This window comes from Streptopelia decaocto (assembly GCF_964273445.1).
Source record: "Streptopelia decaocto genome assembly, chromosome: Z".
NCBI lineage: Eukaryota > Metazoa > Chordata > Aves > Columbiformes > Columbidae > Streptopelia > Streptopelia decaocto.
In genome coordinates, this window is record NC_138657.1 from 63,668,075 (window position 1) to 63,691,138 (window position 23,064).

The following is a 23,064-nucleotide window of genomic DNA, read 5'->3' on the forward strand; positions in this document are numbered from 1 at the left end:
AACAAAGTGTTACAAAATTGTAACATATTATTTTCTCCTTAGTGTGTGGTAAAGAGAACCATACTTGCAAAGAGCTCATGTCTCCTGTTTTTTTGCTATCAGGAGCTATTAATTTACAGGAATATTTGAAGCTGCAGTTTACAGACACAATTCTCTGCTGTTAACAGGCATGAACAGTTTACCTCTGTAAAACAGTATGTATTCTCTCATTTCCCTCTAAAATCTAATGATGGAAGGAGATACAGATGACTACGAAAAGATTTTTTGTAGAGAGCAAGCTGATAGAAGCCTCTGGCAAGTGGACATAGCAACAGCATCTTAAAGCATCTCAACTTGTTCACTGTAGTCTCATGATTTAAAAATATAAATTGAGGTACATTGCTCCTTGTCATTGGCAAGGAGTGGTGGTTCCAAAATAAACCTAGACTGTTGATTTAAGAGCCGGGCTTCTAACATTTTCTATTACTCTAATAAAAGGTAACATTTTGGTAGAATGTGAAGCTCTCTCTGTTTTCAGTGGCCAACTTGAAGCACTCAATTTTTTTTAATGACCGCTTCAACAAATTTATTTAACATGGTTTACCAATATTTCTGAACTCAGCATGGAAAAGACATCAGAATGACGCTAGGCCATGGGCCCTAAAAGAACCCGTTAACAAGCATTAATAAACTGTGACAGCTGCCCAAAAGCTTTCATTCTTTTTGTTTAAACATCAGATTGCAAGTCAAAATGCAGTTTAATCTTTGTTGAAACTAGCCCAGCTAGCGTGTCAAAAGTAAGGATGAGAATAGATGTCAGTAGTCATTGTTAGGAAAAAATCCATTCTGGAGCAGTAAATCTTATGGACAGATGAAGCAACTCTCAGACAGATACTGGAAATTAACATAATAAGCTCTCTTCACTTTGTACAAACCTGCATAAAACAGAGTATCTTGAAAAAACATATATGGAATTCACTTTTTTCCCCAGTACATGTCCTGTAAATTAATCATTAAAATCTTCTCTTTAAGATCTGTGTAGATTTTGCCTTGTTATTCAGAAATACTCTTTTACTATCCTTAATCTAAAACTAAGTTTCAGAACTTTGTCTGAAACTACTGATACACAGGCACTGTTTTAAAATCAAAATTCAAATGTTCAAACAGATACAATAGCACCAGACTTATCTATTGCAACATCGACTTTCTATAAGGTAGAAGAGTTTAGCAGACTGCACAGAAAAGTCCTTTAAAGCTAAAAGGTTACGCAAGTATAACTGAATACTACAAAAATAATTCGAAGTGAAAACAGAAAGATCACTGGGAAATATGGACTTTGAGAAAACCTTTTTATTAAGGCAACATTTTTTCTATATGCCTGTACAATTTAGCTTATATCTGAAATAATAAAGTTTTTTTTGTCTTCTAACAAAACAACAGAGTTCAGGCTCTAGATCTATGTTACACATTTTCAAAGTCCATGCCAGACCTACACTTGTTACAGTCCTTTGCAGAAGAGTGCTATAAAATTCATTAAAAGGTTAAACTGAAGAGTTTTTACAATAAATAATCAAAAAATACACAAGTATCAGGGTATTTTTGTTTGGTTTGTTTTGGTTTTTTGTTGGTTTTGTGTGTGCATGTGTGTTGTGTTTTTTTTGCTTGTTGTTGTGGTTTTGGGGGGTTTGTGTGTGTGAGTGCATGTGGTGTTCAGTTGCTTGGTTCCCTTCCCCCCACCTCTTGCCCCCCAGCTATAGAATTTTACAGATAAGAAAAATGTTTTATGAAATTACATATATAAAATAATTGTGATATAGTTCTGTAGGACACTTCCATTAGGATGCAAATGCATTCTGAAGTAACTAATTTTTGAATTCCTATAATTGCACATAAGTACTTCTAGTTCTTTCTTTCTGTAGGCTTTTAACAATAAATCACCTCTTCAAGCAATAAATTGTTTGTACTCACCCCCTTTTCAATGCTCCCTGTTTGGCAAAGAGTACCTTCAGCTGCTGGAATGCTGTTGGTAACACAGCGGTTACTTTTGCTGAGGCACCAGAGCTCTCTACACACTTCCTAGGAAAGAAGGCAGAAGCAAGTTGATCAGAATAAAAGCCTAAAATGGTGTCCATCCTCATACACACAGGTATACACAAATTTGTTTTGAACAGAGACTGCTAAGAACTGGGCTGGTGACATAAATCTACAGATGGTTGTGAAATATTTGGGAGCAATTTCAAAGCTACCATATTTTACCTAAGATATTCTGCCAAAAAAAATATCTGGAAGCATAAAATTGCAGACTACAAGAATGTGTTTTTCACACCTGACATGCAAGTAACGTTTTATTAGTTGCTTTTTTCTTGATTAGTGCTAATACTGCTCTTAGTATATTTTAGTGTTGCTGTAAAAGCAGTCTTCAGATGTGCTGTAGTATCTCCATTACTGTAATTATCTGCCTCAAAATTACATGGTAAAAGGATCCCATTAATTTTGAAATATGAAACAGCAACAATTATTTTTGTTTCCTTTAGTTAAAACCAAAGTTTCTGAGCTTGAACTACTTGCACTCCTGTAACATTTGCCAAAACAGTTCACACGTATTTAATACTTATAGAGCTATGTACTAAAATATTTCCTTTATGTTTTTTAGATTTGTGGCTGATATTTCATAAATTATTTATCCTACCCTATTTCCCTATGTTGTCAGTGTCAAACAAACACAGGTTTTCAAATAAACTTTTTCCCTAACATATTTTCTCATTTGGTTTTGCATATTTACTCATTTAAATTAAGCCAATTCTGCTGAGATTTCTTGTTAAAACTATCTAAGGGTTGAAATTCATAATGATCCAAATTGCCTGAACAATGGAAATCTTCATAGTTGCCTCAGTTGCCCTTGGATTCAGCTATGTATACAGAATGGAATCAGAAGTGTTTTGCTTTTACAGTAAATGACTTACACGATAATCTTTGTTGTGTTACTTTGAGATCTGTGCAAGAGTTCACAATCTGATTGTAGATACTTTCTATTTTAAAGTATTTTTTTAAAATTTGAAACATTCAGATCTTTGAAATGATCTTACGACAGTCATTACTATTTCATTTTATTTAACTGCTGCTTAAAATCACATTCTACAAATAATCCTTGTATAGATTCTATGGCTGAACCTTGGTACAAAGAGCAAAAAGGAAAAGACAGTGTGAGTAAACTAAAATTATGAGGTGCTCCCCCAAAAAAGTTAATTGCTTATCTGAGGAAACAAATGAATATTTGGGACCTAGGCTTTCTATACACATCAAGAGGAAGAACTGTTAAGTTTTACCTGAAGATTCATGTTTCTTGCATTTTACTGCATATACAAATCCATTTATTTTTACATTATTCACTAGCAGGTGCAGTAACAGATGGACAGTACAGCCTTCTCTTAAATAATGCAAAATTATTTCCAAAGTTTAAAATCAGCTGGTGCCATTCTTGCAGGACTGTTAAGACAGCACGACTGGCAGAAGCAAGTTATCTTTTTAAAAAATAACTAAAAACATACCATATTAGAAAGGTCTGAAATTATGAGGAATGAGTGCTGAAGATTTCTGGAGTTTCTGTATAATTTTCAAGCTATTTCATCCTATTTGGTGAGTGGCTCTAAGCGAATTGTTGAGCCCCTTTTTAGAAGAAATATTGCCACTTGTAAAAGCATACCTGCAGCCAATGCAGAACTATCCTACTTTTCAGATCAGAATTTTTCATTGAAGAAATGCAAACAGTATAAATGTTTACTTACTTAAATCTCCAAATAAAACATTTGCTTTTGCCACTCGGCTGATAAAATTTTCAGATTAAAATACACACAAGTAGATATTGGGTTTAATGTATCAAATAGAACAGGGAAAGAGAAGAAGATACATGACAAAGATTCTTTAAAAATCTAATTAGATTACAAATGCAACATCCATCAAGGTGTTAAAATTCAACACTAAATCAACTTCATATCTAAATCAACCATGAATCCAAACTTCAATATAGCATGGATTTCAAAGTGAAAAACCTGAAATTGGCTCCTTTCAGACACAGTATGAGGTGCTCCTGTCATAATACTGCCTTAGTTATTCTTACATTTAATTTACTTGCTGATTTTTTTGAGGAAAATTAGTGTGATTTACTTGCGTATGTTTCATGTGTGTTTTACACTGTCAAATCTGGGCCATCTTGTCTAGACTGTGCTTTTCCAAGAAAGGCTGGACCAGATGATCCTTGTGGTCCCTTCTAACCTGGCATTCCATGATTCTATGATTAAACATGTCAGACTATGAGGACTCTACTTGTGACCTTGTATTTGCTTTGCATGCAATCAAGGACAAATGTTTAAATTAATAGCTGTGCTGATTTTGTGAAGCATGTTTCAATGTTCTGAAAAGCCAAAAATTAAATTGCATTGAAAAGAAACAAAGATTTCAATCATTACAGTACAGACAGAAGGGAAAAAAAAATCAGATCTGGATAACAGTCTGGAATTTGAAAACATCTATACTTTGGGGTGATTTAAACCCAAAATTCTGGTTTGTACTCCAGAGTTTATTGGGGAATTTCACTTTTGATATGCCCACACAAATATACCATCTATATATTAACATATACGGTGAAGTAATAACTAAAACATGTATTTTCTTGCCAGGCTAACATATCCACAAATGGGAGTATTTAACAAGTCCCTTCCAACAGGAATCTATCTGTGTATTCAGGCTTTTTTGTCACACCAGATTTCTCCAAATGCACTGAACTGATATCACCTAGACATTTTAATGCCAAACACTCAGCTGAACTGTGTGAACTACTGGTTACAGGACTCCAAAACTATTTCAGTCATTCATCTATTTGCAGCATGTTTCTAAGCATGTCAGCTCATCTCTCTGCTCCACAAAATGAAATACTCTCCTTCTTCCTACTTTGCTTTAGGAGGTAGAATGAAAAGCAGTACATCAAAACTAGATATTATTGTTGTTGACACAGTCTGGTAGTCCTTATTCAGACCTTAACTTCAGCTGGACTTTGGCTCAGTAAATCCCTAAAGACAAAAGTAATGTAAAATTACTATGGGCTGCATCACACTATGAACATTTCAGCCAAAACCTCTGCCTAAATCAGAAAAGAGTTCTGTTTGAGACAGACATGCAATACCCTAAAATCAACAGAATATTTCCTTACGGAAAACTAGGGAAAACACAGAGGATATATTAACTAAAATAACACAATGTATCAATTTGTATAAGTAATTTATATTGAAAACAATAAAGTATTTTTGTAATTTATTTTAAATATATCCAAAGTTATTTTAAAAGTTGTTTATTTTCCCCTGCAGTTTTGCATTTAAAAGAAAGAGTAGAATCTCAAGTACATTCTCCATCACTCTACGTGAAAGGAAAAAAACATTAATAGTCATTTGAAAATAAATAAGATACCTAAAAAGAAGTGGAAAATCTATCTGTGCTGTTATTCTGTTAAATGAAAATGGAATTATATCAGATACTATTAGGGCTATGTCTTTTTTATTTTCAGCTGATTTGGGAAAGTTAACAGAGAAATTCTGACTTAGGTACATACAGCTTTCTGTTCTCCAACTCAACCCTACACCTGGTACTACCTTTGTTTCACCGTTATTGATTTGAGCTATTTCCTTACCACCACCATCCCATCTGTAACATCTCTCTGGTTTTAATACACCAGCCTTAAAAACATATGAGAAGCTGCCCTGGAAAGGTCAAGCCCAAAATCATTACTAGAAAGCATACTGCTTTTTTCCACACACTAACACACACACACACGCATGCACACCCGCCCACCCTCCCACCCACACGCCAACATAAGGGGACCCTTTAGGGTAGCCTTTTCTTTATTGGCAGACATAGGATGAAGCTAAGATACCTTTTTGCCAACATCAAACTTGTGTGAATAATTTAGTGAAACTAAGAGAAAGAACCATAATCTCAAAATTAATCAATGACCTCAAAGTCAATCTCCAAATGTGTGGATATTATAACTATGAACTGGTAAAGCAAACAAGGGAAAGTGTTTTAAAAATCCAGGAAACATAAACTGAAGCTGAGGCCTTTCACAAGATCAAGACAAGATAGATGACAACCTGTAACGGTGTATCTTAGGACTCCATGACTTCAGTTTGGAATTCGGATGCTTGTATTTGCAGTAAATTAAACAAAGCTGAACCCATCTAGAGAAAAAAAACAGCAAATCAAATTATCTTCCTTTTGCCTAAGTGTTATCAATGATGGAGCCACTTCTGTTGTGTCATGCACACTTACATATAGGCATTTCAGATTATGTAACATCTAAGCATCCTATATCATAATCACCATAAATGGTAACAATACAGCACAATGAAAACTCAGTAATATGAGCAAAGGTGAAATTGTTGTGCTGTTCTTAATGTTTTCAACACTAATGAAAGCCTCCAACAAAAGTTAGCAGTTTGGCCTGTAATATTTAAAAAAAAAAAAAAAAAAAAAAAAAAAAGAGAGAGAGAGAGAGATGGGAAATACATTGACAATACACATTAAACTGTGATAATTTGGGAGTATAATTTTTTGTTCATATTTTTTTTTCAGTGGTTTAATCTCTAATATGCTGCACCTCTTGATGAGCATTTGCTAAAATAGAGCATAAAAAAATTAGCTTGAATTGTAACTTACAATTCAGGCCTGAAGAGCATCAACCTAGAGTATTTTCAGCCTCACTGCTGAAATACTTCTGGCACCACAATTAAAACTAGAAGACTCTAATTATGGGTGAACTTCAGAAGGTCAAAGTTTAGTTCAGATAAGCACCCAAAAGTTACCATTTTAGTGCTCCACTACCAAATGCTCATTAAGTGGTGCAGCATGTTATGTATCACAACACGCTGAAAGAATGTAAAATAGAATCCGAAACTTAAGTGGTATACTCGTATTATGCTGCCAGCATTCTTTCCTAAATATTGGGTGCTTATGTGAACCTTATGGCAACTACAGAAGCCTCAAAATGTCAATCACGTCCAAGTAACATCTTCCTTTTCAAACCCGTGCAACCTATCTCAACTTTATTCAAACCACGTTCCAGTATCTGGAATCTCATTATTGCTTCTATTGTAATCTAATGCACTCCTCCTGCTCTGATCAATGGCTTCCCCTTGAATTTTTTAAACAGCTCTCATAACATCCAGGTACATTGGTCCATCTGTGTCTCTTGTGAAAGACAAAAAGAAAAAGAGAGAGAAGGAGAAAGGGAGTTTGGAGACAAGACAATCCTAATAAAGAAGGGGACTATCAGAACTTGTTAGAAAAAAGATACAAGAAGTACGTAAAACTACTCTGGGATGCAGATTGAGGAATACTTGTGGGATTTCCCTTGGCTGTACACATCCTAATCTTAAAAGGAAGAGGGAACAAAATTCACTTCAAGAATAAAGCTGAAAGTGTTTCCAATGTTCTTCATTACAGCATGATCCAATAAGTCCTTACACAAGAAAAGCTAGAAACTTTAATAATTCTAAATGCAAAATGCCTGCACAACTGTGATGAGAGGTTTTGCACTTGACCAGCAAGTCCTTATGAAATAAAAAAACAATGAAAAGGTTGAGAAAAATGACAGAGTATAATACCAGGATCTTCGGTTCCTCTCTTTCCCTACTCATACTTTTAACACCAATTTGTGAGCAACATAATATAAATCCATCAGATCAAACTACTCATGCTCTGCTAACAAACACCAAGCATAAAGCACCAGCCATGGTATGACATAAGAACCTGGGGGGAAAAAAGTCACTTTTCAGTGAGTTACTATGTACAGATTCAAAGTAATACACAACCCTAGTCACAGTATCCATGGGTGAGGGAACAAAAGGGAACCAGTAGTTCTGGTGCAAAGATAGATAGCCCAGTCGTTTTTCTGCCTTTCCTTCTGAAAAAAACAGCTTCCAGAATCTGCTTCCACTTTCCTATAAAATCCCTACATCAAACTTAATACCACCATTTATTTAACTGGAAAAAATAACATCAGAGTTTCATGAAAAAAACAGTTTAATTCACTAATATTGAAGCTTGTATCACGTGACTACAAGGGTCAATTGTAATTCAGGCTATTTTGCCCTAGAAGAAATATTTTAGAACCATTCTGTATGGCAATTTGTTTACTTTCCTGGACTTGAGAGTTAGCTGACCAGTGCTGGTTTGTTTCGGTCATTACTAATTAATTCAGTTTAACTAACCTATTTCTGAACTGGCATGTGGGAAACTAGGAAGCAGTGAAGGCACAACAACTCCATATCCTGTATTTGTGAAGGCAATGCTTTCCGAGCAACTTTCCATTAATGGTAATTAACTTTACGGCCACTCCCCATAACTGATGAAAAATCTCCTAGAGACAACTAATATAAGGGAACTATGGAAGGCAGCAGGAAGACACTGTATTCTGAGAATGTATCTTAATTCTGCCTGTTTACAAGCAGTAAGTTCATAGCTTGAACTCTATCTGTCCTCCAAAATGCACTAACAAAATGTGAATAAAAACTGGTATTTGAGTTTAAATCTATTTTCTATTGGCAAACTAACTGGAGAATTTAATTGCAAACATAAGACCATGACAAAGACGAGAGCTACCTGTCATCAACTAAAATACATTATCTGATGTGTTAAACTCTAGTGTGAAATATCAAGACTGGTCCTACTGATTTCAGTGAAGCCATGTATCCAAAAGGAGTTTGTTCCCTTTTCCCATTACTCGAAGTATTTACTGATACCAATGATGATAGAAAAGCATAAAGTCAAAAAAAATCTACCAAAGAAATTGCAAGGCACTATCTCTGAAACCCATGCTAGCAGCCAACTGCTTCACAGATCATAAAATGCACCACAGCAATATCAACCATATGCATAAAGTATTAACTGCTAGTAAAATGTCTGAGGTTTTTACCCTCCATCCTAAAAATGTGGGGACCAGCTCTAGAGGAAAGCATTATTTTGAACCAAAAATCTGTAAGTTACAGTCAGGCATATTCCAGGTATTATTTGAACTCATAAAACAGAGAAATTCAAAGTCAAGACTAGAATTCTTTCTGAGTTAACCCAGAAACAGTGAAAAGCCAACTGTTATTAGGCAGATACTCGAAGGTTAAGGAGGTAAGGAGCCAATGAAAAAAGTTCTTTACACTCACCTAAGCAAAAGTATTGAAAAAGGCCTGAACTATCAGAAGAACTGGCATACAAAAAGAACAAAGAACTGAGACACACTTGACAATCAGCAGAAGAGAATTCACACTGCATCACTCTAGAAGATGTAGCACAGTCAGTAGCTACATCAAGGAACAGGAACTAGCACTGTTCCTAATAACCTCAAAATCTCCCACTGCCATGAAACCAGTAACATAACCTGGAAAAAATGTATTGCCTTTAGGGAAAAGCTATGTGTCAGTATTATTTAGTGAAATTTCCACGATTACAATTTGGCTTACTGTAAGTCACAAATTTAACATTCTCCTGAATCTGAAAGTGTATCCTAAAAATGAAATATTTAAAGTAGTCTGAGACACAGCCTCTCAAATTCTTTGTTCAAAGTAACTATTTCTTCACTTAAATTCTCTAAAATTACCCCTGTGTCAGTAATGGTGGAAAGTACACTACAAAGAACAATACAATAGAAGGATCACTGTCTACTTACTAACATGTCGTTTCATTTTCTCATCTCAAAGAGCTGAAGCAGCCAGCTAAAGCATCTCTTTCAATTCTTGGCCGACTCAAGGTGCTAAACAATACAGGGAAATCTGGCCAATAGCCACAATGCTTTTGCTGGAAGAGTTCTGTCTGTAAGTAACTAAACAGCTTTATTAGGCCTAGTGCTTACAGTAGTATCACAACAACTACAAAGATTTCCTTTTAAGGTCAAATTGGGTCCTTGTTAGTAAACACACAGAAAGGTGGAAACATACAGCTCCTTTAGCACTTCAGTTCTGATGCCTTAATCATTCAAACACCTTTCTATGTATTTAACTTCAAGTTTCTAAGTGAGAAAACACTTCAGGTACTTAAATGAGCAATATTCTTTTCAGGAATAGGACATGATCTCTAATCAAAAGCAACAAACAATTTAAAATAAGCATACAGGGGGAAGGGATGAGGAAATATGGAAGAAAAGGCAATGAACACAGATTAACATTAAAGTTAGAGGGTTGAAAGAGGTAATTTTTCTAAAGGCTAATAAGACATTACAGCAGAATTACAAAGTTGAAAGAACATAAAGATTTTCCAAGTTACTTTAAAAGCACCAACTATCCTGACAGCTATATCAGAGCCCAAAGGAGACTTGTAATTTTTTTGCCTTGGATTTGAGAATTTGACTGTTTCTCTTGTCATGTGACCAAAAAAGAACATGAGCAAGAGAAAAAGGCAAGTAATTTTCTCCAACGTTTCCCTTTGATTTAGAATTTATTTCTTTCTGGGTCACTAAACTCCATGTTGGAAAACCTGTTCTACCTCTTTTTTAATGAACACTTCAAATAAAAAGTGCTAAATGAAATGCTAAAAAGAAGTTAGTATACAAACTACGCCCACTGTTAATTAGGGAATTTTTACTATGTTTTTCCATCCATAGTTGCACACATGTCTGTTAGAATAAGATCAATAAACTATTAATGGCATCTTCATGTGAACAGTACATCAAATAGGAATATTTAAAACAGTAACTGTTTATTTTTGATAAAGAGTTGGAAAGAATATTCAATTCAGCTTTTCCTGCTATTTAGATCTAGTTCCACTACTCAGTTCTAAAATACCTTTCATATATTAATATGTCTTTCTCATATGGATGTTTTTCATCTGCACTACCAGCTTCCAAATACTTTTTTTTTTGCTCCCCTTCAAAATTATCACCTGAAATCTGTACAATGATAATAATCTTGATCACAGCCATGGTGGATAATATTTTTAAATGTAGACACCATTTTAAATGCATATCATTTCTAAGAGTGGATATTACCAGACTTCTACAATAATCTGCTATATATGGATTCTGAACTCTATTATTAAAAATAGGTTTTCTTCTGAAACACTTTTAAGTTATGCTCACATTGAAGGCACACTGATGGAACACAATACAGTATATAAATTCTGAGGACCAGTGATGTCACATGAAGATGTAACTTCTTTTAACTATTGCCTCAATTAAGTGTCAACCTCTTTTTTGTAACTATAAAGGAAGCCCAACAAAAATTTTAAACCTAAATGAAAGCAGAAAGCCAATATTACCTACACATCTTAATTACTTCCAATTGTGGTTTAGAAACTGGTTTAAGAAAAAAGTGTACTGCACAGCACGATCATCACAACAATTATTACATAGTTTTAACAGTGTTTGAAAAAAATAACATACATGTGGAAAAGCCATGTTTTGCACATTATTAACTTTTCAGTTTCACTTAAAATGCAGCATATCTCCAAAGGCTATGCTGTAAATCATGAATTAAATACCTGCAGATTTCCTTAGTCTGAAAATAGCAGAGTGTGTGGCGAGAATTTGTAAGGAAAGAAAAAAAAAAAAAAAAAAAAAAAAAAAAAAAAAAAAAAAAAAAAAAAAGTCTGACTCAGATGTAGTGACTGAAAACAGGACCCTTAAAGAACAGTGGTGGAAGTGAGAATTTAAAGAGGAACAATAAAGGCCAAAAGAGGTTCGATGAGGGATCAGGAGTACAAGACCCAACGAGATAGTCAGCCAGCTACATACAGCTTTTAAATCCTTTGCACAACCCGATCTGCCAAAGAGGCATCCCAAGAATAATATTGTATTTATCACTCCAGGGATATTAAAAATTGATTTTCTTTGTAGCTAGTCTTCGGAGAAGTATACAGAGTATAAATTCAATTATTAGATTGTTTTATTTGAATAATCTAAAAATTAAAATTTATTAAAACTATTAACTTTTAAAGCACTACATATGTTTTCAAAGTTTATTTAATTTAGTCTCAGCTGATCATTTGATGAGAAGCACAGCAGAATGCATCTTTTTACTATAAATTTTGGGCTGCATGATTTTATATTAAGTATTTATAAGTTTATTGCATAACAGCTTAAGTGTGCAGGTTTTAATTTATCCTGTAAATTTATTTACCTTAATTGTTGCAGACTGGTACTTGCAGCCACAGCTTTGCTAGTACTTAGCTATTCAGTATTCTATTCAGCTATCTAGCTTCATGTTCCTCTGTTCCCACAACCATAATTCATCTAATTCATCTTTCCAAAAAGAGATCTGAACAATGTCAGAAACAATAAACTTAATGTCAGAGACAGAAAAAACAAAAAACAAAAACCCCAGACCTGACAAATCAATAAAAGTAAAAAAGTAACTTCAAAATGTAGCTTTAAATTGAAAAGTTTAAGCCAACTAAACAGATTACATGTTTCAAGATTAAAACACATGAACCTGATCTCATTTAACTGAAAACAGAGAAAATTCTGTAGTAAACTTCACAAGGAACAGGATCAAGTATTCTGGGCCCCTTTTATTCCTAAAATTAAAGAATGTTTTCCCCAGCTCATTGTTACCCACAGATTTTGGTGTACAGTACACACAAATGACTCAAGCAAAAGATGCAGCATAAGGATTAAAATGTACCCTTTGCTTATGTATGATGGCATCAGACATGCTATCGGAAATCTGTAACCCACTACTGCATCTAACTAAAGATTCATGTTATAAAGGAATATATACAAATGACTAAGCAGAACACTCAGCATAAGGATGAAGACTTCTTACCCCATATTTACACTGGCGGGATGTTGCTCCATACTGGAAGCGACACTGTTCATCAGCATCATACACCTGACCTGGGGCCACAGCTGGATAAAGAAAGTCACGCTTGGGAGGCTCATTATCAAGGCAAGTACCACGGCCCGAACTGTTCAACATAAAGGACCAAATCAATTAGGTATTCTACTGACTGTAAATCACAGTAATGATATCATGTATCTAGTTCTTACTTTTAACAGCACTGGGTGTGAAACAAAGGTGATTGCAATAAACAAGCAGTAAGATGGTACACCCATAGTAAAAATAAAAAATAATGAGGGAATTCAGAGATTAAAATATTTTTTCATCATTATTCTTAACAAAAAAAAAGCTTATTTTAATAGTGAAATAGATTTCATATATTATCCTTTTTTAAACTGTGATAATTTCTGAGCCACACAAGACTGATTTTCATTTTTGTTTTAGGATTTCTGTTTGTTTTCACTGAAGAATAGCTACATTTGGTCATAGAATGAAAAATAAACAAATTAGGCAAATAATAGAAATCAAGTTTACAATTCTTAATAACCCTTCTGATCCTTCAAACAGCTAAGTACAATCTTATAGATATAAGCAGTTCAATTGGTTTATATAAAATACATTTAAATTTCAATATGACTGAATGTTTATAGGATTAGGACCTTAACATGCATGGGTTTTGTATATTTGAGTGAACAAAATAGTTACAGTGGTAAAAATTCTGCAGGATCTTCAGATGCACCTATACTAGAATGAGTAAAAAAAAAAGTGTGGATCCAAGATCTTTTCTATGGTATTATTTAGTCTTAAAAATTTCATGCTAGAAATAAGATCATCATCTTTGCAAACTTAAATATTTTCTTCTTTTGTATTTACTGTTTTATTTGGTGGTTGGTGAGGTTTTTTTCCAAAATACATCCATATTCAACCACAATATTTTAGAGTAGTGGAATAAATAACAAAGAAAGCCAAATGCAGAGTTCTGTTTAGAAAACTTTGTACTTTGCTAAATATAATTATTCAGTTTTATTTAGTCACAGTATGCATAAAAGTGGATATATGTTTTTTTACTTTCATTTCATATGTGAATAAGTGAGGATTTTTAAAGAATTCTTATGCCAACACTTCAAATTTTTTCCAACATTCCTACAAATTTTGCCAGCACTTATGTTTTTTTTCCCAAATCTTTTCCATGCACCTTGCCAAAGGAACATAATTTTGAAGTGAATGTTCTACACTGTTTTTTGGAGATCTCCAGTTTTCTATACAGATAAAAAAAAGAGCAAAAACCTCTTTTAACTACATGCTTTATATTCTGATTTTAACCCCTTTTTTTTTTCAATTCTTTGAAATACTACAATAAACACTCCAAAAAAGCAAAGAAACAAACAAATGCCAACCATTGAAGAAGAGGGTAAATGGCAAATGAGGCAATAACCAGGTAAATACAGAAAAAAATATTATATTCGGTTACTAATCACAATTAATTTAATGTGATTCACCTGCGTGCACACACACACCCCTTCAGCTGAAATCTACCTTTATAATATCAACTGTTCTGGAAGAGAAAATTATGTACTTGCCCCTTTATTCAGTTTTAATTACTGCAAGCATATATATTTTCTAACAGCAGAAGCAGGGAAACTATCCTACATTCTTCTGAATCTAAATATTTCAGTGTTGTGTTTTGTATGTATGAAAATAACTCAAATACTATCTGATTTTTCTGCATTGTCTGGACCAGACTGCAGATAGGAACTTCGCTTAAACAAGCACTGTGAAGTTTAGCATTCAACATCAGCTTGAGCTAGTATTGCATGTGATGGGAACATTTCCGTAGATTCCAATAGTGCAGAGTTTGGCCTGTAAATTGCGATCCTGTAAACAGACAGCCAAGGGCACGGCATTTAAAAAACGCTTTAAATCTGGTGACTCTCTCCATAGGCATATGTACCTCTCCACGGATTAGATTATCGAATCAGATTTAAATCTTCAAATTCACCCAACTTGTAAATTAAGGTCTATGCCTACTCTAGAAGACATATAAATGCAGAAATGTAAGTCAAAATCCTTGTAGTAAACACAAAAACATGCTTCCTCTGCTCTAATGACAGTATTTCCACCATAATGAAGTATTGTTGTAGTAGTTAAAAAGCAGGAAAATTACTACTAAGCAGTCATTCACCTACTAGCTACATTACATCAAAACCTCTCAGACCGAGATTTTCTCTTTCTTTCCACTTCAGTTCTATTATTTCTCTCAAGTAACTGAACAAAATTGACACATTTTATAAATCTAGTGTAGGACCTAGTACTGTATTGTGTGAATTGAAGTCTCTTGGAAAAGAAATAGTATGTGTTATAAAACACATCAATAAACCCAGGGACTTTCCATTGGTAATGAAAAGTCTCACCAAAGCTGTGCAAAGGATGAATACAGGCTGAGGACCATGAAACCTTTCCAGACAACTTCTACTGGACTCAGGAATGTCCTTGTTCTTCTCCCTTTCTCTTTGCTGCATCAAACCAAAACCGAGATATTTCAGAAAAAATAAAAAATCTGCTAAATCTCAGGGAATGAACCAGAAGGGTGCAAGAAGAATAATCTTATCAGAGCACTTTATAAACAGTCTACAGGTCTACAGCAGTGAAAAAGCCCTTTGTGTACATGTGAAAAGGAAAAGAATGCCTACATACCTTCACCTCTGCAATTTTAGAAAATTCCAACTTACAAAGGCTGTTGTGCTTTGTGATTTTATCTTATGTTAGGAAGCATATACAAGTCAAAAAACCTACATGACATCCCTGCAGAGAATTTATATATTCGAACAGGGAGTGGATAAATCTTTAGTGTCTGCAATAGAAATAAGACAATCTCAAACTCACCATACGTTCTATTTACTCTACAAGAAACTACTAGTACTCAAAAGCTTTCTCATTTTCATCATTCAGGTTGATTTCATGTGGTTTTATGGGACACAGTGGGACTGACTTTAACTACAAAATACCTAAGCTTAATGTCATTTTATCCCGTTATGCCAGTGCAGTGCCTCAAGAGATGTTTCTAAACACTACAATATAATTTAAACATTGTTTTGTATTTAAATATCACAGGACAGCAAATTAATCTTCTGTTGGGAAGGATATCAACAATACTCAAGTATTCTCTGAAAACTTAAGATGTCAGACATGCTTGATCAAAATAACATCAACCAGGGATTCAATGTTACAATCTTTACAGACTGAACAATGCAAAACTGCGGATCATCACCTCTGTACAGACATCACTGTTGTATCCAAGTAAAGTAAGGAGAAAAAGCAAAAACCATGGATATAGGCCTTTCAGGGTTTATGCTCCTATTAAAGTATCTATTCCCAAATATCTCAGCAGCATGCACAGTACAACACAGCTCCTTCAGTCTTGAAGAAAATATACCAGAGCATTGGCACTGAAAATATTTTTTAATGTTACAGACTTGGCTCATTCATAAATATGTGAATGCAAGCTATGATTAATGATCATAAATTAAATGTGTTATATATATATTTGTAATTATCTGTTATACCTAAACAATCATATACATACATGTATGGATAGTATACATAATATTGTATTTTATGATGTTACCAAATTACCCACAAATATGGAAAAAATAGTATCGTTTATTAACTATAAACACAGTGCATTTTATGCAAATACTTACATATAAAAATATGAATTATCTGCCTGCCTATATATAACATCTGGATCCTAACAGAATCCTTACTTCATATTTATTATACACTTTTCCTAAGTAAAAAATTACTTCTGGAGTGTTATCAGGATATATTTCTGTACGGGTTACAAAAGTTGCTTAACTTGACATTAATGAATAAACTCTGCAGCTTGCTCAATAGTCTACAGATAATAACAAATATTTGTAGAATCAGGGCATAAGTAATGGAAGTGTGATTTGGAGTGGTATGTTTAAAATTAAAACGAACCAGAATAGGACTACAAAATGAAAACATTGATTAATGTTAGGGAAATTCAGACATTTATGTGGATTTACCACTCACTCTCATGATAAATTCCACTTCTTTTCAATCTTTCACACAAGGCTGGCTCTATGTCTTATTACCTGTTCACAGCAAAGACTCTAATTTTGCATATTACTTGACTTCAATTTATTAGTAGATAATTTGCTATTTCTTTAGGATATACTTTCCTCCACAATATGGTCTGTGTTTCAAAGTGTTCTTTTATTCATTTGAATAATTATCCAGCAGCCATAATAGGAAAAAATCTATTGGTCCATCTATCAAAATCAAGCACCTACCAAAATCTATTGGGAGATACTAAGCTATAAAATATTGGGTCACTTTCTTGTTCTATACGTATTTCTTCAAACATTCTATAAATAAGTTAATAGGAATCTGCTGCTGATTCTGCCCTTTACAGTTTCTTTAAATTTAAATAAAACAAGCGGTAGACAAAAAGTAATACTTGTAAAGTAAACACTCAAAAAAATATTGCCAGCCCATGATTACAGAAACTGATTTGTTTGGGTTTTGTTGTTGTCGTAGTTGGTTGGTTGTGGGGTTTTTCTAAAGTGGGTAGCCTTTTGAACAAAACACAAGACTTTCAAAAGTTCCAGAAATCCAGAGTTATTGGGAACACGTGCTCTTTATTCAATGATGTCTGCTAAAAAAAATTACCCACTAAACTTTAAAGAAAAAAGAAGCATATAATAATCCAAAGTATAGGTCAAGAGATAATAATGAATGTAAATTTTCTCTACTGATTTGTAGGGAAAGAAATGAAATTTTGATATGATTGATGTGATCTTATCTTTCAAACCTAGTCTTGCCTTGTAATTTTTTTTTTTAATAACTTACATTTCTGGAGCACTAGAGGACTGGCAAATCTGCCATAGACAGGATATGAGGCATATATAGACATATTCTATATTTATCTTGCATATCCACTCGTACATTCAAGATTCTTGGGCAGATGTTGTCTGGGTCCAAATACTGGATGAATTTTATATAGTCTACATGGGCTTGTTTGGACCAAGGTAGTTTTGGCTCCTTTCCAGAGTTAGAAAGGTGTAGTCTCAGATCTAAATCCTGCTGTATAGCAATCCTAGAGACTCTCCAAGAATTTCCTGCAATAGATCTTACTTATTACAAATAGTTTTAAAGACTCTTGGTACTTCTCCATTCACCTTCAAAAGGCAATCCTGCCTTTCAAAGACAGAGTTGGCCATCTGTCTCTTTCTAACACCTTCTCATATCTGATACTGACAAGATTAACGAACTATGATTCCAGAATCACCCAGATTTTGTTATTACAAAACATAAAAGTAACTGAATAAAGAATTCTAAGCAGAAAGTTATCTTCTTTATGTCTAGGTGTCTGCATGGCTCTATAGGCACACTGTATAACATGAAAGTTTCATTATATCCACCATATAGATACATTTTTTTAATGTATATACACATATGTGTGCTGCATAGAATACAATTTATACTAATTGCTTTTCAGTCACAAACAATATTTTTAGGCTTGGTTCATTTCTCCTATAAACAGACATTAAGGGTTTTTATTTCTCTCACAGGAATTTCTGTTCCCTGATACTGCTCTCCAGCCCTTCAATGCTCAGCGAGTATTTCTACAAAATGTTAAAGCCATTGTAAACTATTTACAAACAATTCAGTTGATAAACTGAATTCAGTCAGTCACTCTAAAATAAAGATCAACAGACAACAGCTATTATGGCCTAGAAGGAATGTTTTCCTCAGAAAAAAATTAAATTTTCTTTGCCCATTTCAGAGTCTCTGCTGGCTGGCCATACTTCTTAAGAGTTTTGATAGATCTATTTGTAATACATATATATTTTATTTGTCTTATTGTCATCCTTTGAGCCATATTCATGCTTTATGCATCCACCCTGCAAAATAAAGTGCTTTCCCAACTAGTGCTTGGCTGAACTGATACCTTCCAAGTGACACTTAATGACTGCTCCCCAGTAGCCTAAGTCTGGAAAATTTGTTTCTATGTGTTGTTTTAAGAAAGTCTTCAGAAAGAGAAGGATGAAGGTGGGGCTCTACTTCGGGTGTCGCCAGGATGACTTCTGATGATAAAGGACAATGTGGTATCTACACAACAAAACTGCATACTGTGGAAAACTGCTGTAGTAAGTGGTGACCCAAGCTGGTAAACTAGTATATCCACAAATTATCTACCTCACCATACAATACTGTGAAGACATAATGAGATTTTAGTGAAATTCTTTCCAGCTGCACTGTCCTGGTGCCATGACAGCCCTGCCCAAGCTTGTATCCAGATCCAAGCCAATAATGTAAAAGTATTGTGGTATACCATACAGACTCACAGCCTCAGGTTTCTGCTTGGATATCTGCATTTCATGCTATCATGTTCTTTCCTTCTTGTTAGACATAGCTAAATGAATCCTAAACTAGCTATACTCATTCAGCACAGGAAAAAAAATCCACTTGTCCTCCTTGTTTGTAGTCTACTGGGTCCTGTCCCAGCTGCTTTCACAACATAGCAGGAAAAGGGGTAGAGTCTAATCTGTCTAGAATAAACATCTGGAGACACAAGAAAACATTTTGAGGCTTTGCTTCTAAAGCTCTAAATCAGCATTTTCCTCATCTGTTGCTACATCATGAAGTATCAGAAAAAAACAAAGATTTTTCCTGTCTGGATGTAGACTGTTCTGCTCTTACAGGAGCAGTCAGAGAATTGCTACTGCATGAAACTTGCTATTTTTCTTCACTTCTTGCTCACTGATCAGTACCTGCAATAGAATTGTACCATTCTTAAAGCTGTTCTGCCTTAACTAAAGGGGTGAATGGGTAAGAAGAAGTGATATAGGCTTGTGACAGTTATCTTGTAGGTACCTGTGTAACTCTATGTCAACAACTTCCTGTTGTCATTAAGCAGATGGCATGAAAAACTGGGAAGAAAACTAGAAACTGGAGAAAAAAAAAGTCTACAGTTTTGCAGTTGTTTTATGAAATAATAAAACAACCTTAATAAGAAAAAAACTATCAATTTATATATAGGATATTAGAACCACTAACAATAAGAAGATTTATAATAAACAGATAATGTTTGAGAAATGTAACATTTCTAAAAATAGGTTGCAAAATTAATAGATGAAAGAGAAGTTATCTTTGGTTCTTAGCACATTGTTTTACACATTATCCTATATACTTGATAAATCTATTCACAATTGCAATGCATAAAATAATGTTTATCCATGGTGGCTTTGAAAAAAAAAATAACATCTACATTCTGTGTTACAAAAATACAGCTAAAATATTATAAAAGATAATTTATTATTGAAGATGCTATGTGTTGATTCTTTTTATTCGAGCTCAACTATCACTTAGTATCTTCAGTAACAATTTTTTAAGAAATTTGCAGATGGTAGTAATTTGAGTGGAGTTGTAAACACTAGCAATGATCAGGAAATGGCTCAAAAAACCTAAAGAAATTAGAACTATGGGAACAGTTTTACCAGAGTACTATTTTGGCTTTATCCTAATAGAACTACAATTTCACCAGCATCCCACAGACTTAAAACCATAACTTAACAGTAAATCAAACCTAGTAAATGGAAAAGAATAATGGAGATACTAGCAGTAAATAATAAAATAAATTTTAAAAATAAAACACAAAAGCAAAGGAGGCACAAGCTAAATATGTTTTTAATGGGCAGTACAAATTTGAAGCATCACTGCATACATATCAAGTAGAGAAACAAGAAAGTTTCTTCCTGCTGAAACCTAAAACTGTGCGGAAACATTATGAACAGATCTTAAGTTCTATTTGCAACATAACACAAGTCACAAAATCTCACCACATTTCTTTCCCTAAGTTCATAAATGAGAAATTACTTCTTAGCTATCTGTTGAATTATGTCTTCGTCAATAGAAAACCTATTGTCAGGACAATTATAGGATCAAAATGGAGTTCAGGTGAGAGTAACAAATAGAAGTAAATGAGATGGACAGTAGCAGAACTGTAACAGTAAGAAACAAACCTCCAAATGCTACAAGAAAATTCCTGAACTATATACTTACAGTCAGAACTACTAAGCTGTAAAATAATCTCTCAGAAGAGAGATGCAAAAAACATATTCTTTTTCATAGTTAAAACTAGGCTGCATGACACACTAGAAAGACTTCTAGCAGGAACAGTGTTAAATTAAAAGAAATTACTGGTAATGATAAAATAAAAGTACCCTGTATATTTTTTATAGTGGCAGTGTTAGATGAATACGTATATCTCTCCTGAGAAAATAAATCTGTGTTGTGAGACACCAGTATCACAGATACAGATACAGAAGACTTAATTCAGTGTGCTTCAGTTTAGACACTCAAATGCTCCAGCGCATAAAATTGGGTGGTGGCACAGTTCAGTGGGCTGACACAAAATACCTTAACCTAACATAGTAACTGAAGCTTTTTTCCTCTGAACAGCACCAGCATTAAACATCTGTCTCTGCTCTCTGATTCTATAGCGAGCTTAAAGACCTCTTCTGACCAATTCTGTGATCCTCTACATTGTGTGGAAGCTATATTTGAACCAGCCTGAAGTAAGTTTTTGGTCTGGATGGATCCCTTCAGGTAAGATTCAGAATATACCAGTTTATTCTGAGGTTACAACTCTCAAAGAGCAGGAGAAGCTCACTTCGTTCTTAGTTGTCTCATGGTTAGAGCACTTGACTAGTTTAAGCCCATCTCCTAAAATACAGAAAGTGTCTGAATTATTGAACAACATTTCTTAAAGGAATGATTGCACTGATGGCACTGAACCTACCAACCAACTGCCATTTGCTCCCATAAAGCCTGTCTTATGACATTAAAAAAAAATCCTATTATTAATCTGTTCTCACTGAACTCACAGCTGTGTTTGTCTTCCACAACTTAAAATACAAACAAAGGCTTTGTTATGCATCATATACCAATGTATACATTGATATGAGCCCATTTTTGAGACTAACATATTTTGACTGTTTAATTTTTTTTCATACAGAAGTAAAATTTCAGGTAGCAATTTACTTCTGGATAAAAATCACTACAAAAGTATGGGTTAGCACAATTTTAAGGCATCAGTATAAAGACCTATGCTATCCTCTCCTATAATATTTCTATTGTCAGCAAAGGTGCCAAAGAACATTGACAGATTAAAACCCACAAGACTGCATAAAAAATCTAGAGAACGAAATGTACAAGGAAGAGGGCTACAACCTTGTTCCCTTCATCAGATTCCCTAACATCATGCATTTACTTAAAAAACCAACTCTCACCATTCATAGACAACAGCCTTCTCTATTTCTCACCCTCAGGTTAATGAAGTAATGAGATATGATCAGAACTTCAAAATGTTTTGAATAGATTAAAGATGAAAACTGCAAGATGCAGAATGGAACCAAAGAAGCTTTTGCCATTACATAGAAAAAGTGCTCAACAAAATAAAAGTCTTAAGTGACTAGCTGTATTTCTGTCTGTTGATTCTAAAAACATAAGCCATCAGAACAGGTCAGTGTATCTCTACTATTTAACCTGAAAGGTGTCAATTTTATGATAACTCATGATTTTTCGTGAGAGATTACTTACTCTAAAAAACTGGTGATATAATCCCGACTGCAGGCTGACCAAGAGAAGGGGTTGGTGTTTGCTGTAATATGAGCTGCCATCAGCTTTGCTGCTTCATGACCTTTGGTCCCACAGGAATTTCCAATTCCATCATGATTCATACCAAAACTGCCCAAAAGAGGAGGAAAGAAACAGCCTGTTACTTTTGTACAGCATCAGACATATCTTAAAACTTAATGTCACATTTACGGAAATCATGTTGGACCTACAAGAACAGAGGTAGTACAGGTGAACTCTTAAGTGAAGAAACAGGATCAGTTTATTCAGATCTCAAAATACTGCACCTTCTTTCCTCCTACAGACTTGTGAAAGCATTTTACTTGTTTTCTGAAGCTTTTAAATTTAACAATATTCTTGCAAGATAAATACAGAGCACTCAGTCCTTATTTGGCATTATACCTGGATAAGGAACATACATAGTGGCACTGACATCTGGATTAGTAAACAAAGACAAATAGAGAATAGGTGATGCTGTTGTAACATTACAGTCTAAGTACAGAGCAGTCAGTGATAATTCAAGCAGCACAGGGGTTTTGCGATTCCTAGGGTTATGCTGTATGCACACCCCCTTCTCCATAGCCACTCACAGACTGACTCGGTGCTCTTT

General features: G+C 34.2%; 1 protein-coding gene across 1 annotated transcript in view; it reads right to left on the bottom strand.

The window, feature by feature from the left end:
* The window catches only part of ADAMTS6 (ADAM metallopeptidase with thrombospondin type 1 motif 6), a 152,743-nt gene that overhangs the window by 59,340 nt on the left and 70,339 nt on the right, over window positions 1–23,064 (bottom strand). Inside the window, exons 10-12 of the mRNA XM_082074507.1 lie at window positions 22,419–22,565; window positions 12,774–12,915; window positions 1,948–2,055 (exon numbers count right to left, since the gene is read on the bottom strand). Coding sequence (XP_081930633.1) covers window positions 1,948–2,055; window positions 12,774–12,915; window positions 22,419–22,565 — 397 coding nt within the window. The remainder of the gene's footprint in view (window positions 1–1,947; window positions 2,056–12,773; window positions 12,916–22,418; window positions 22,566–23,064) is intronic.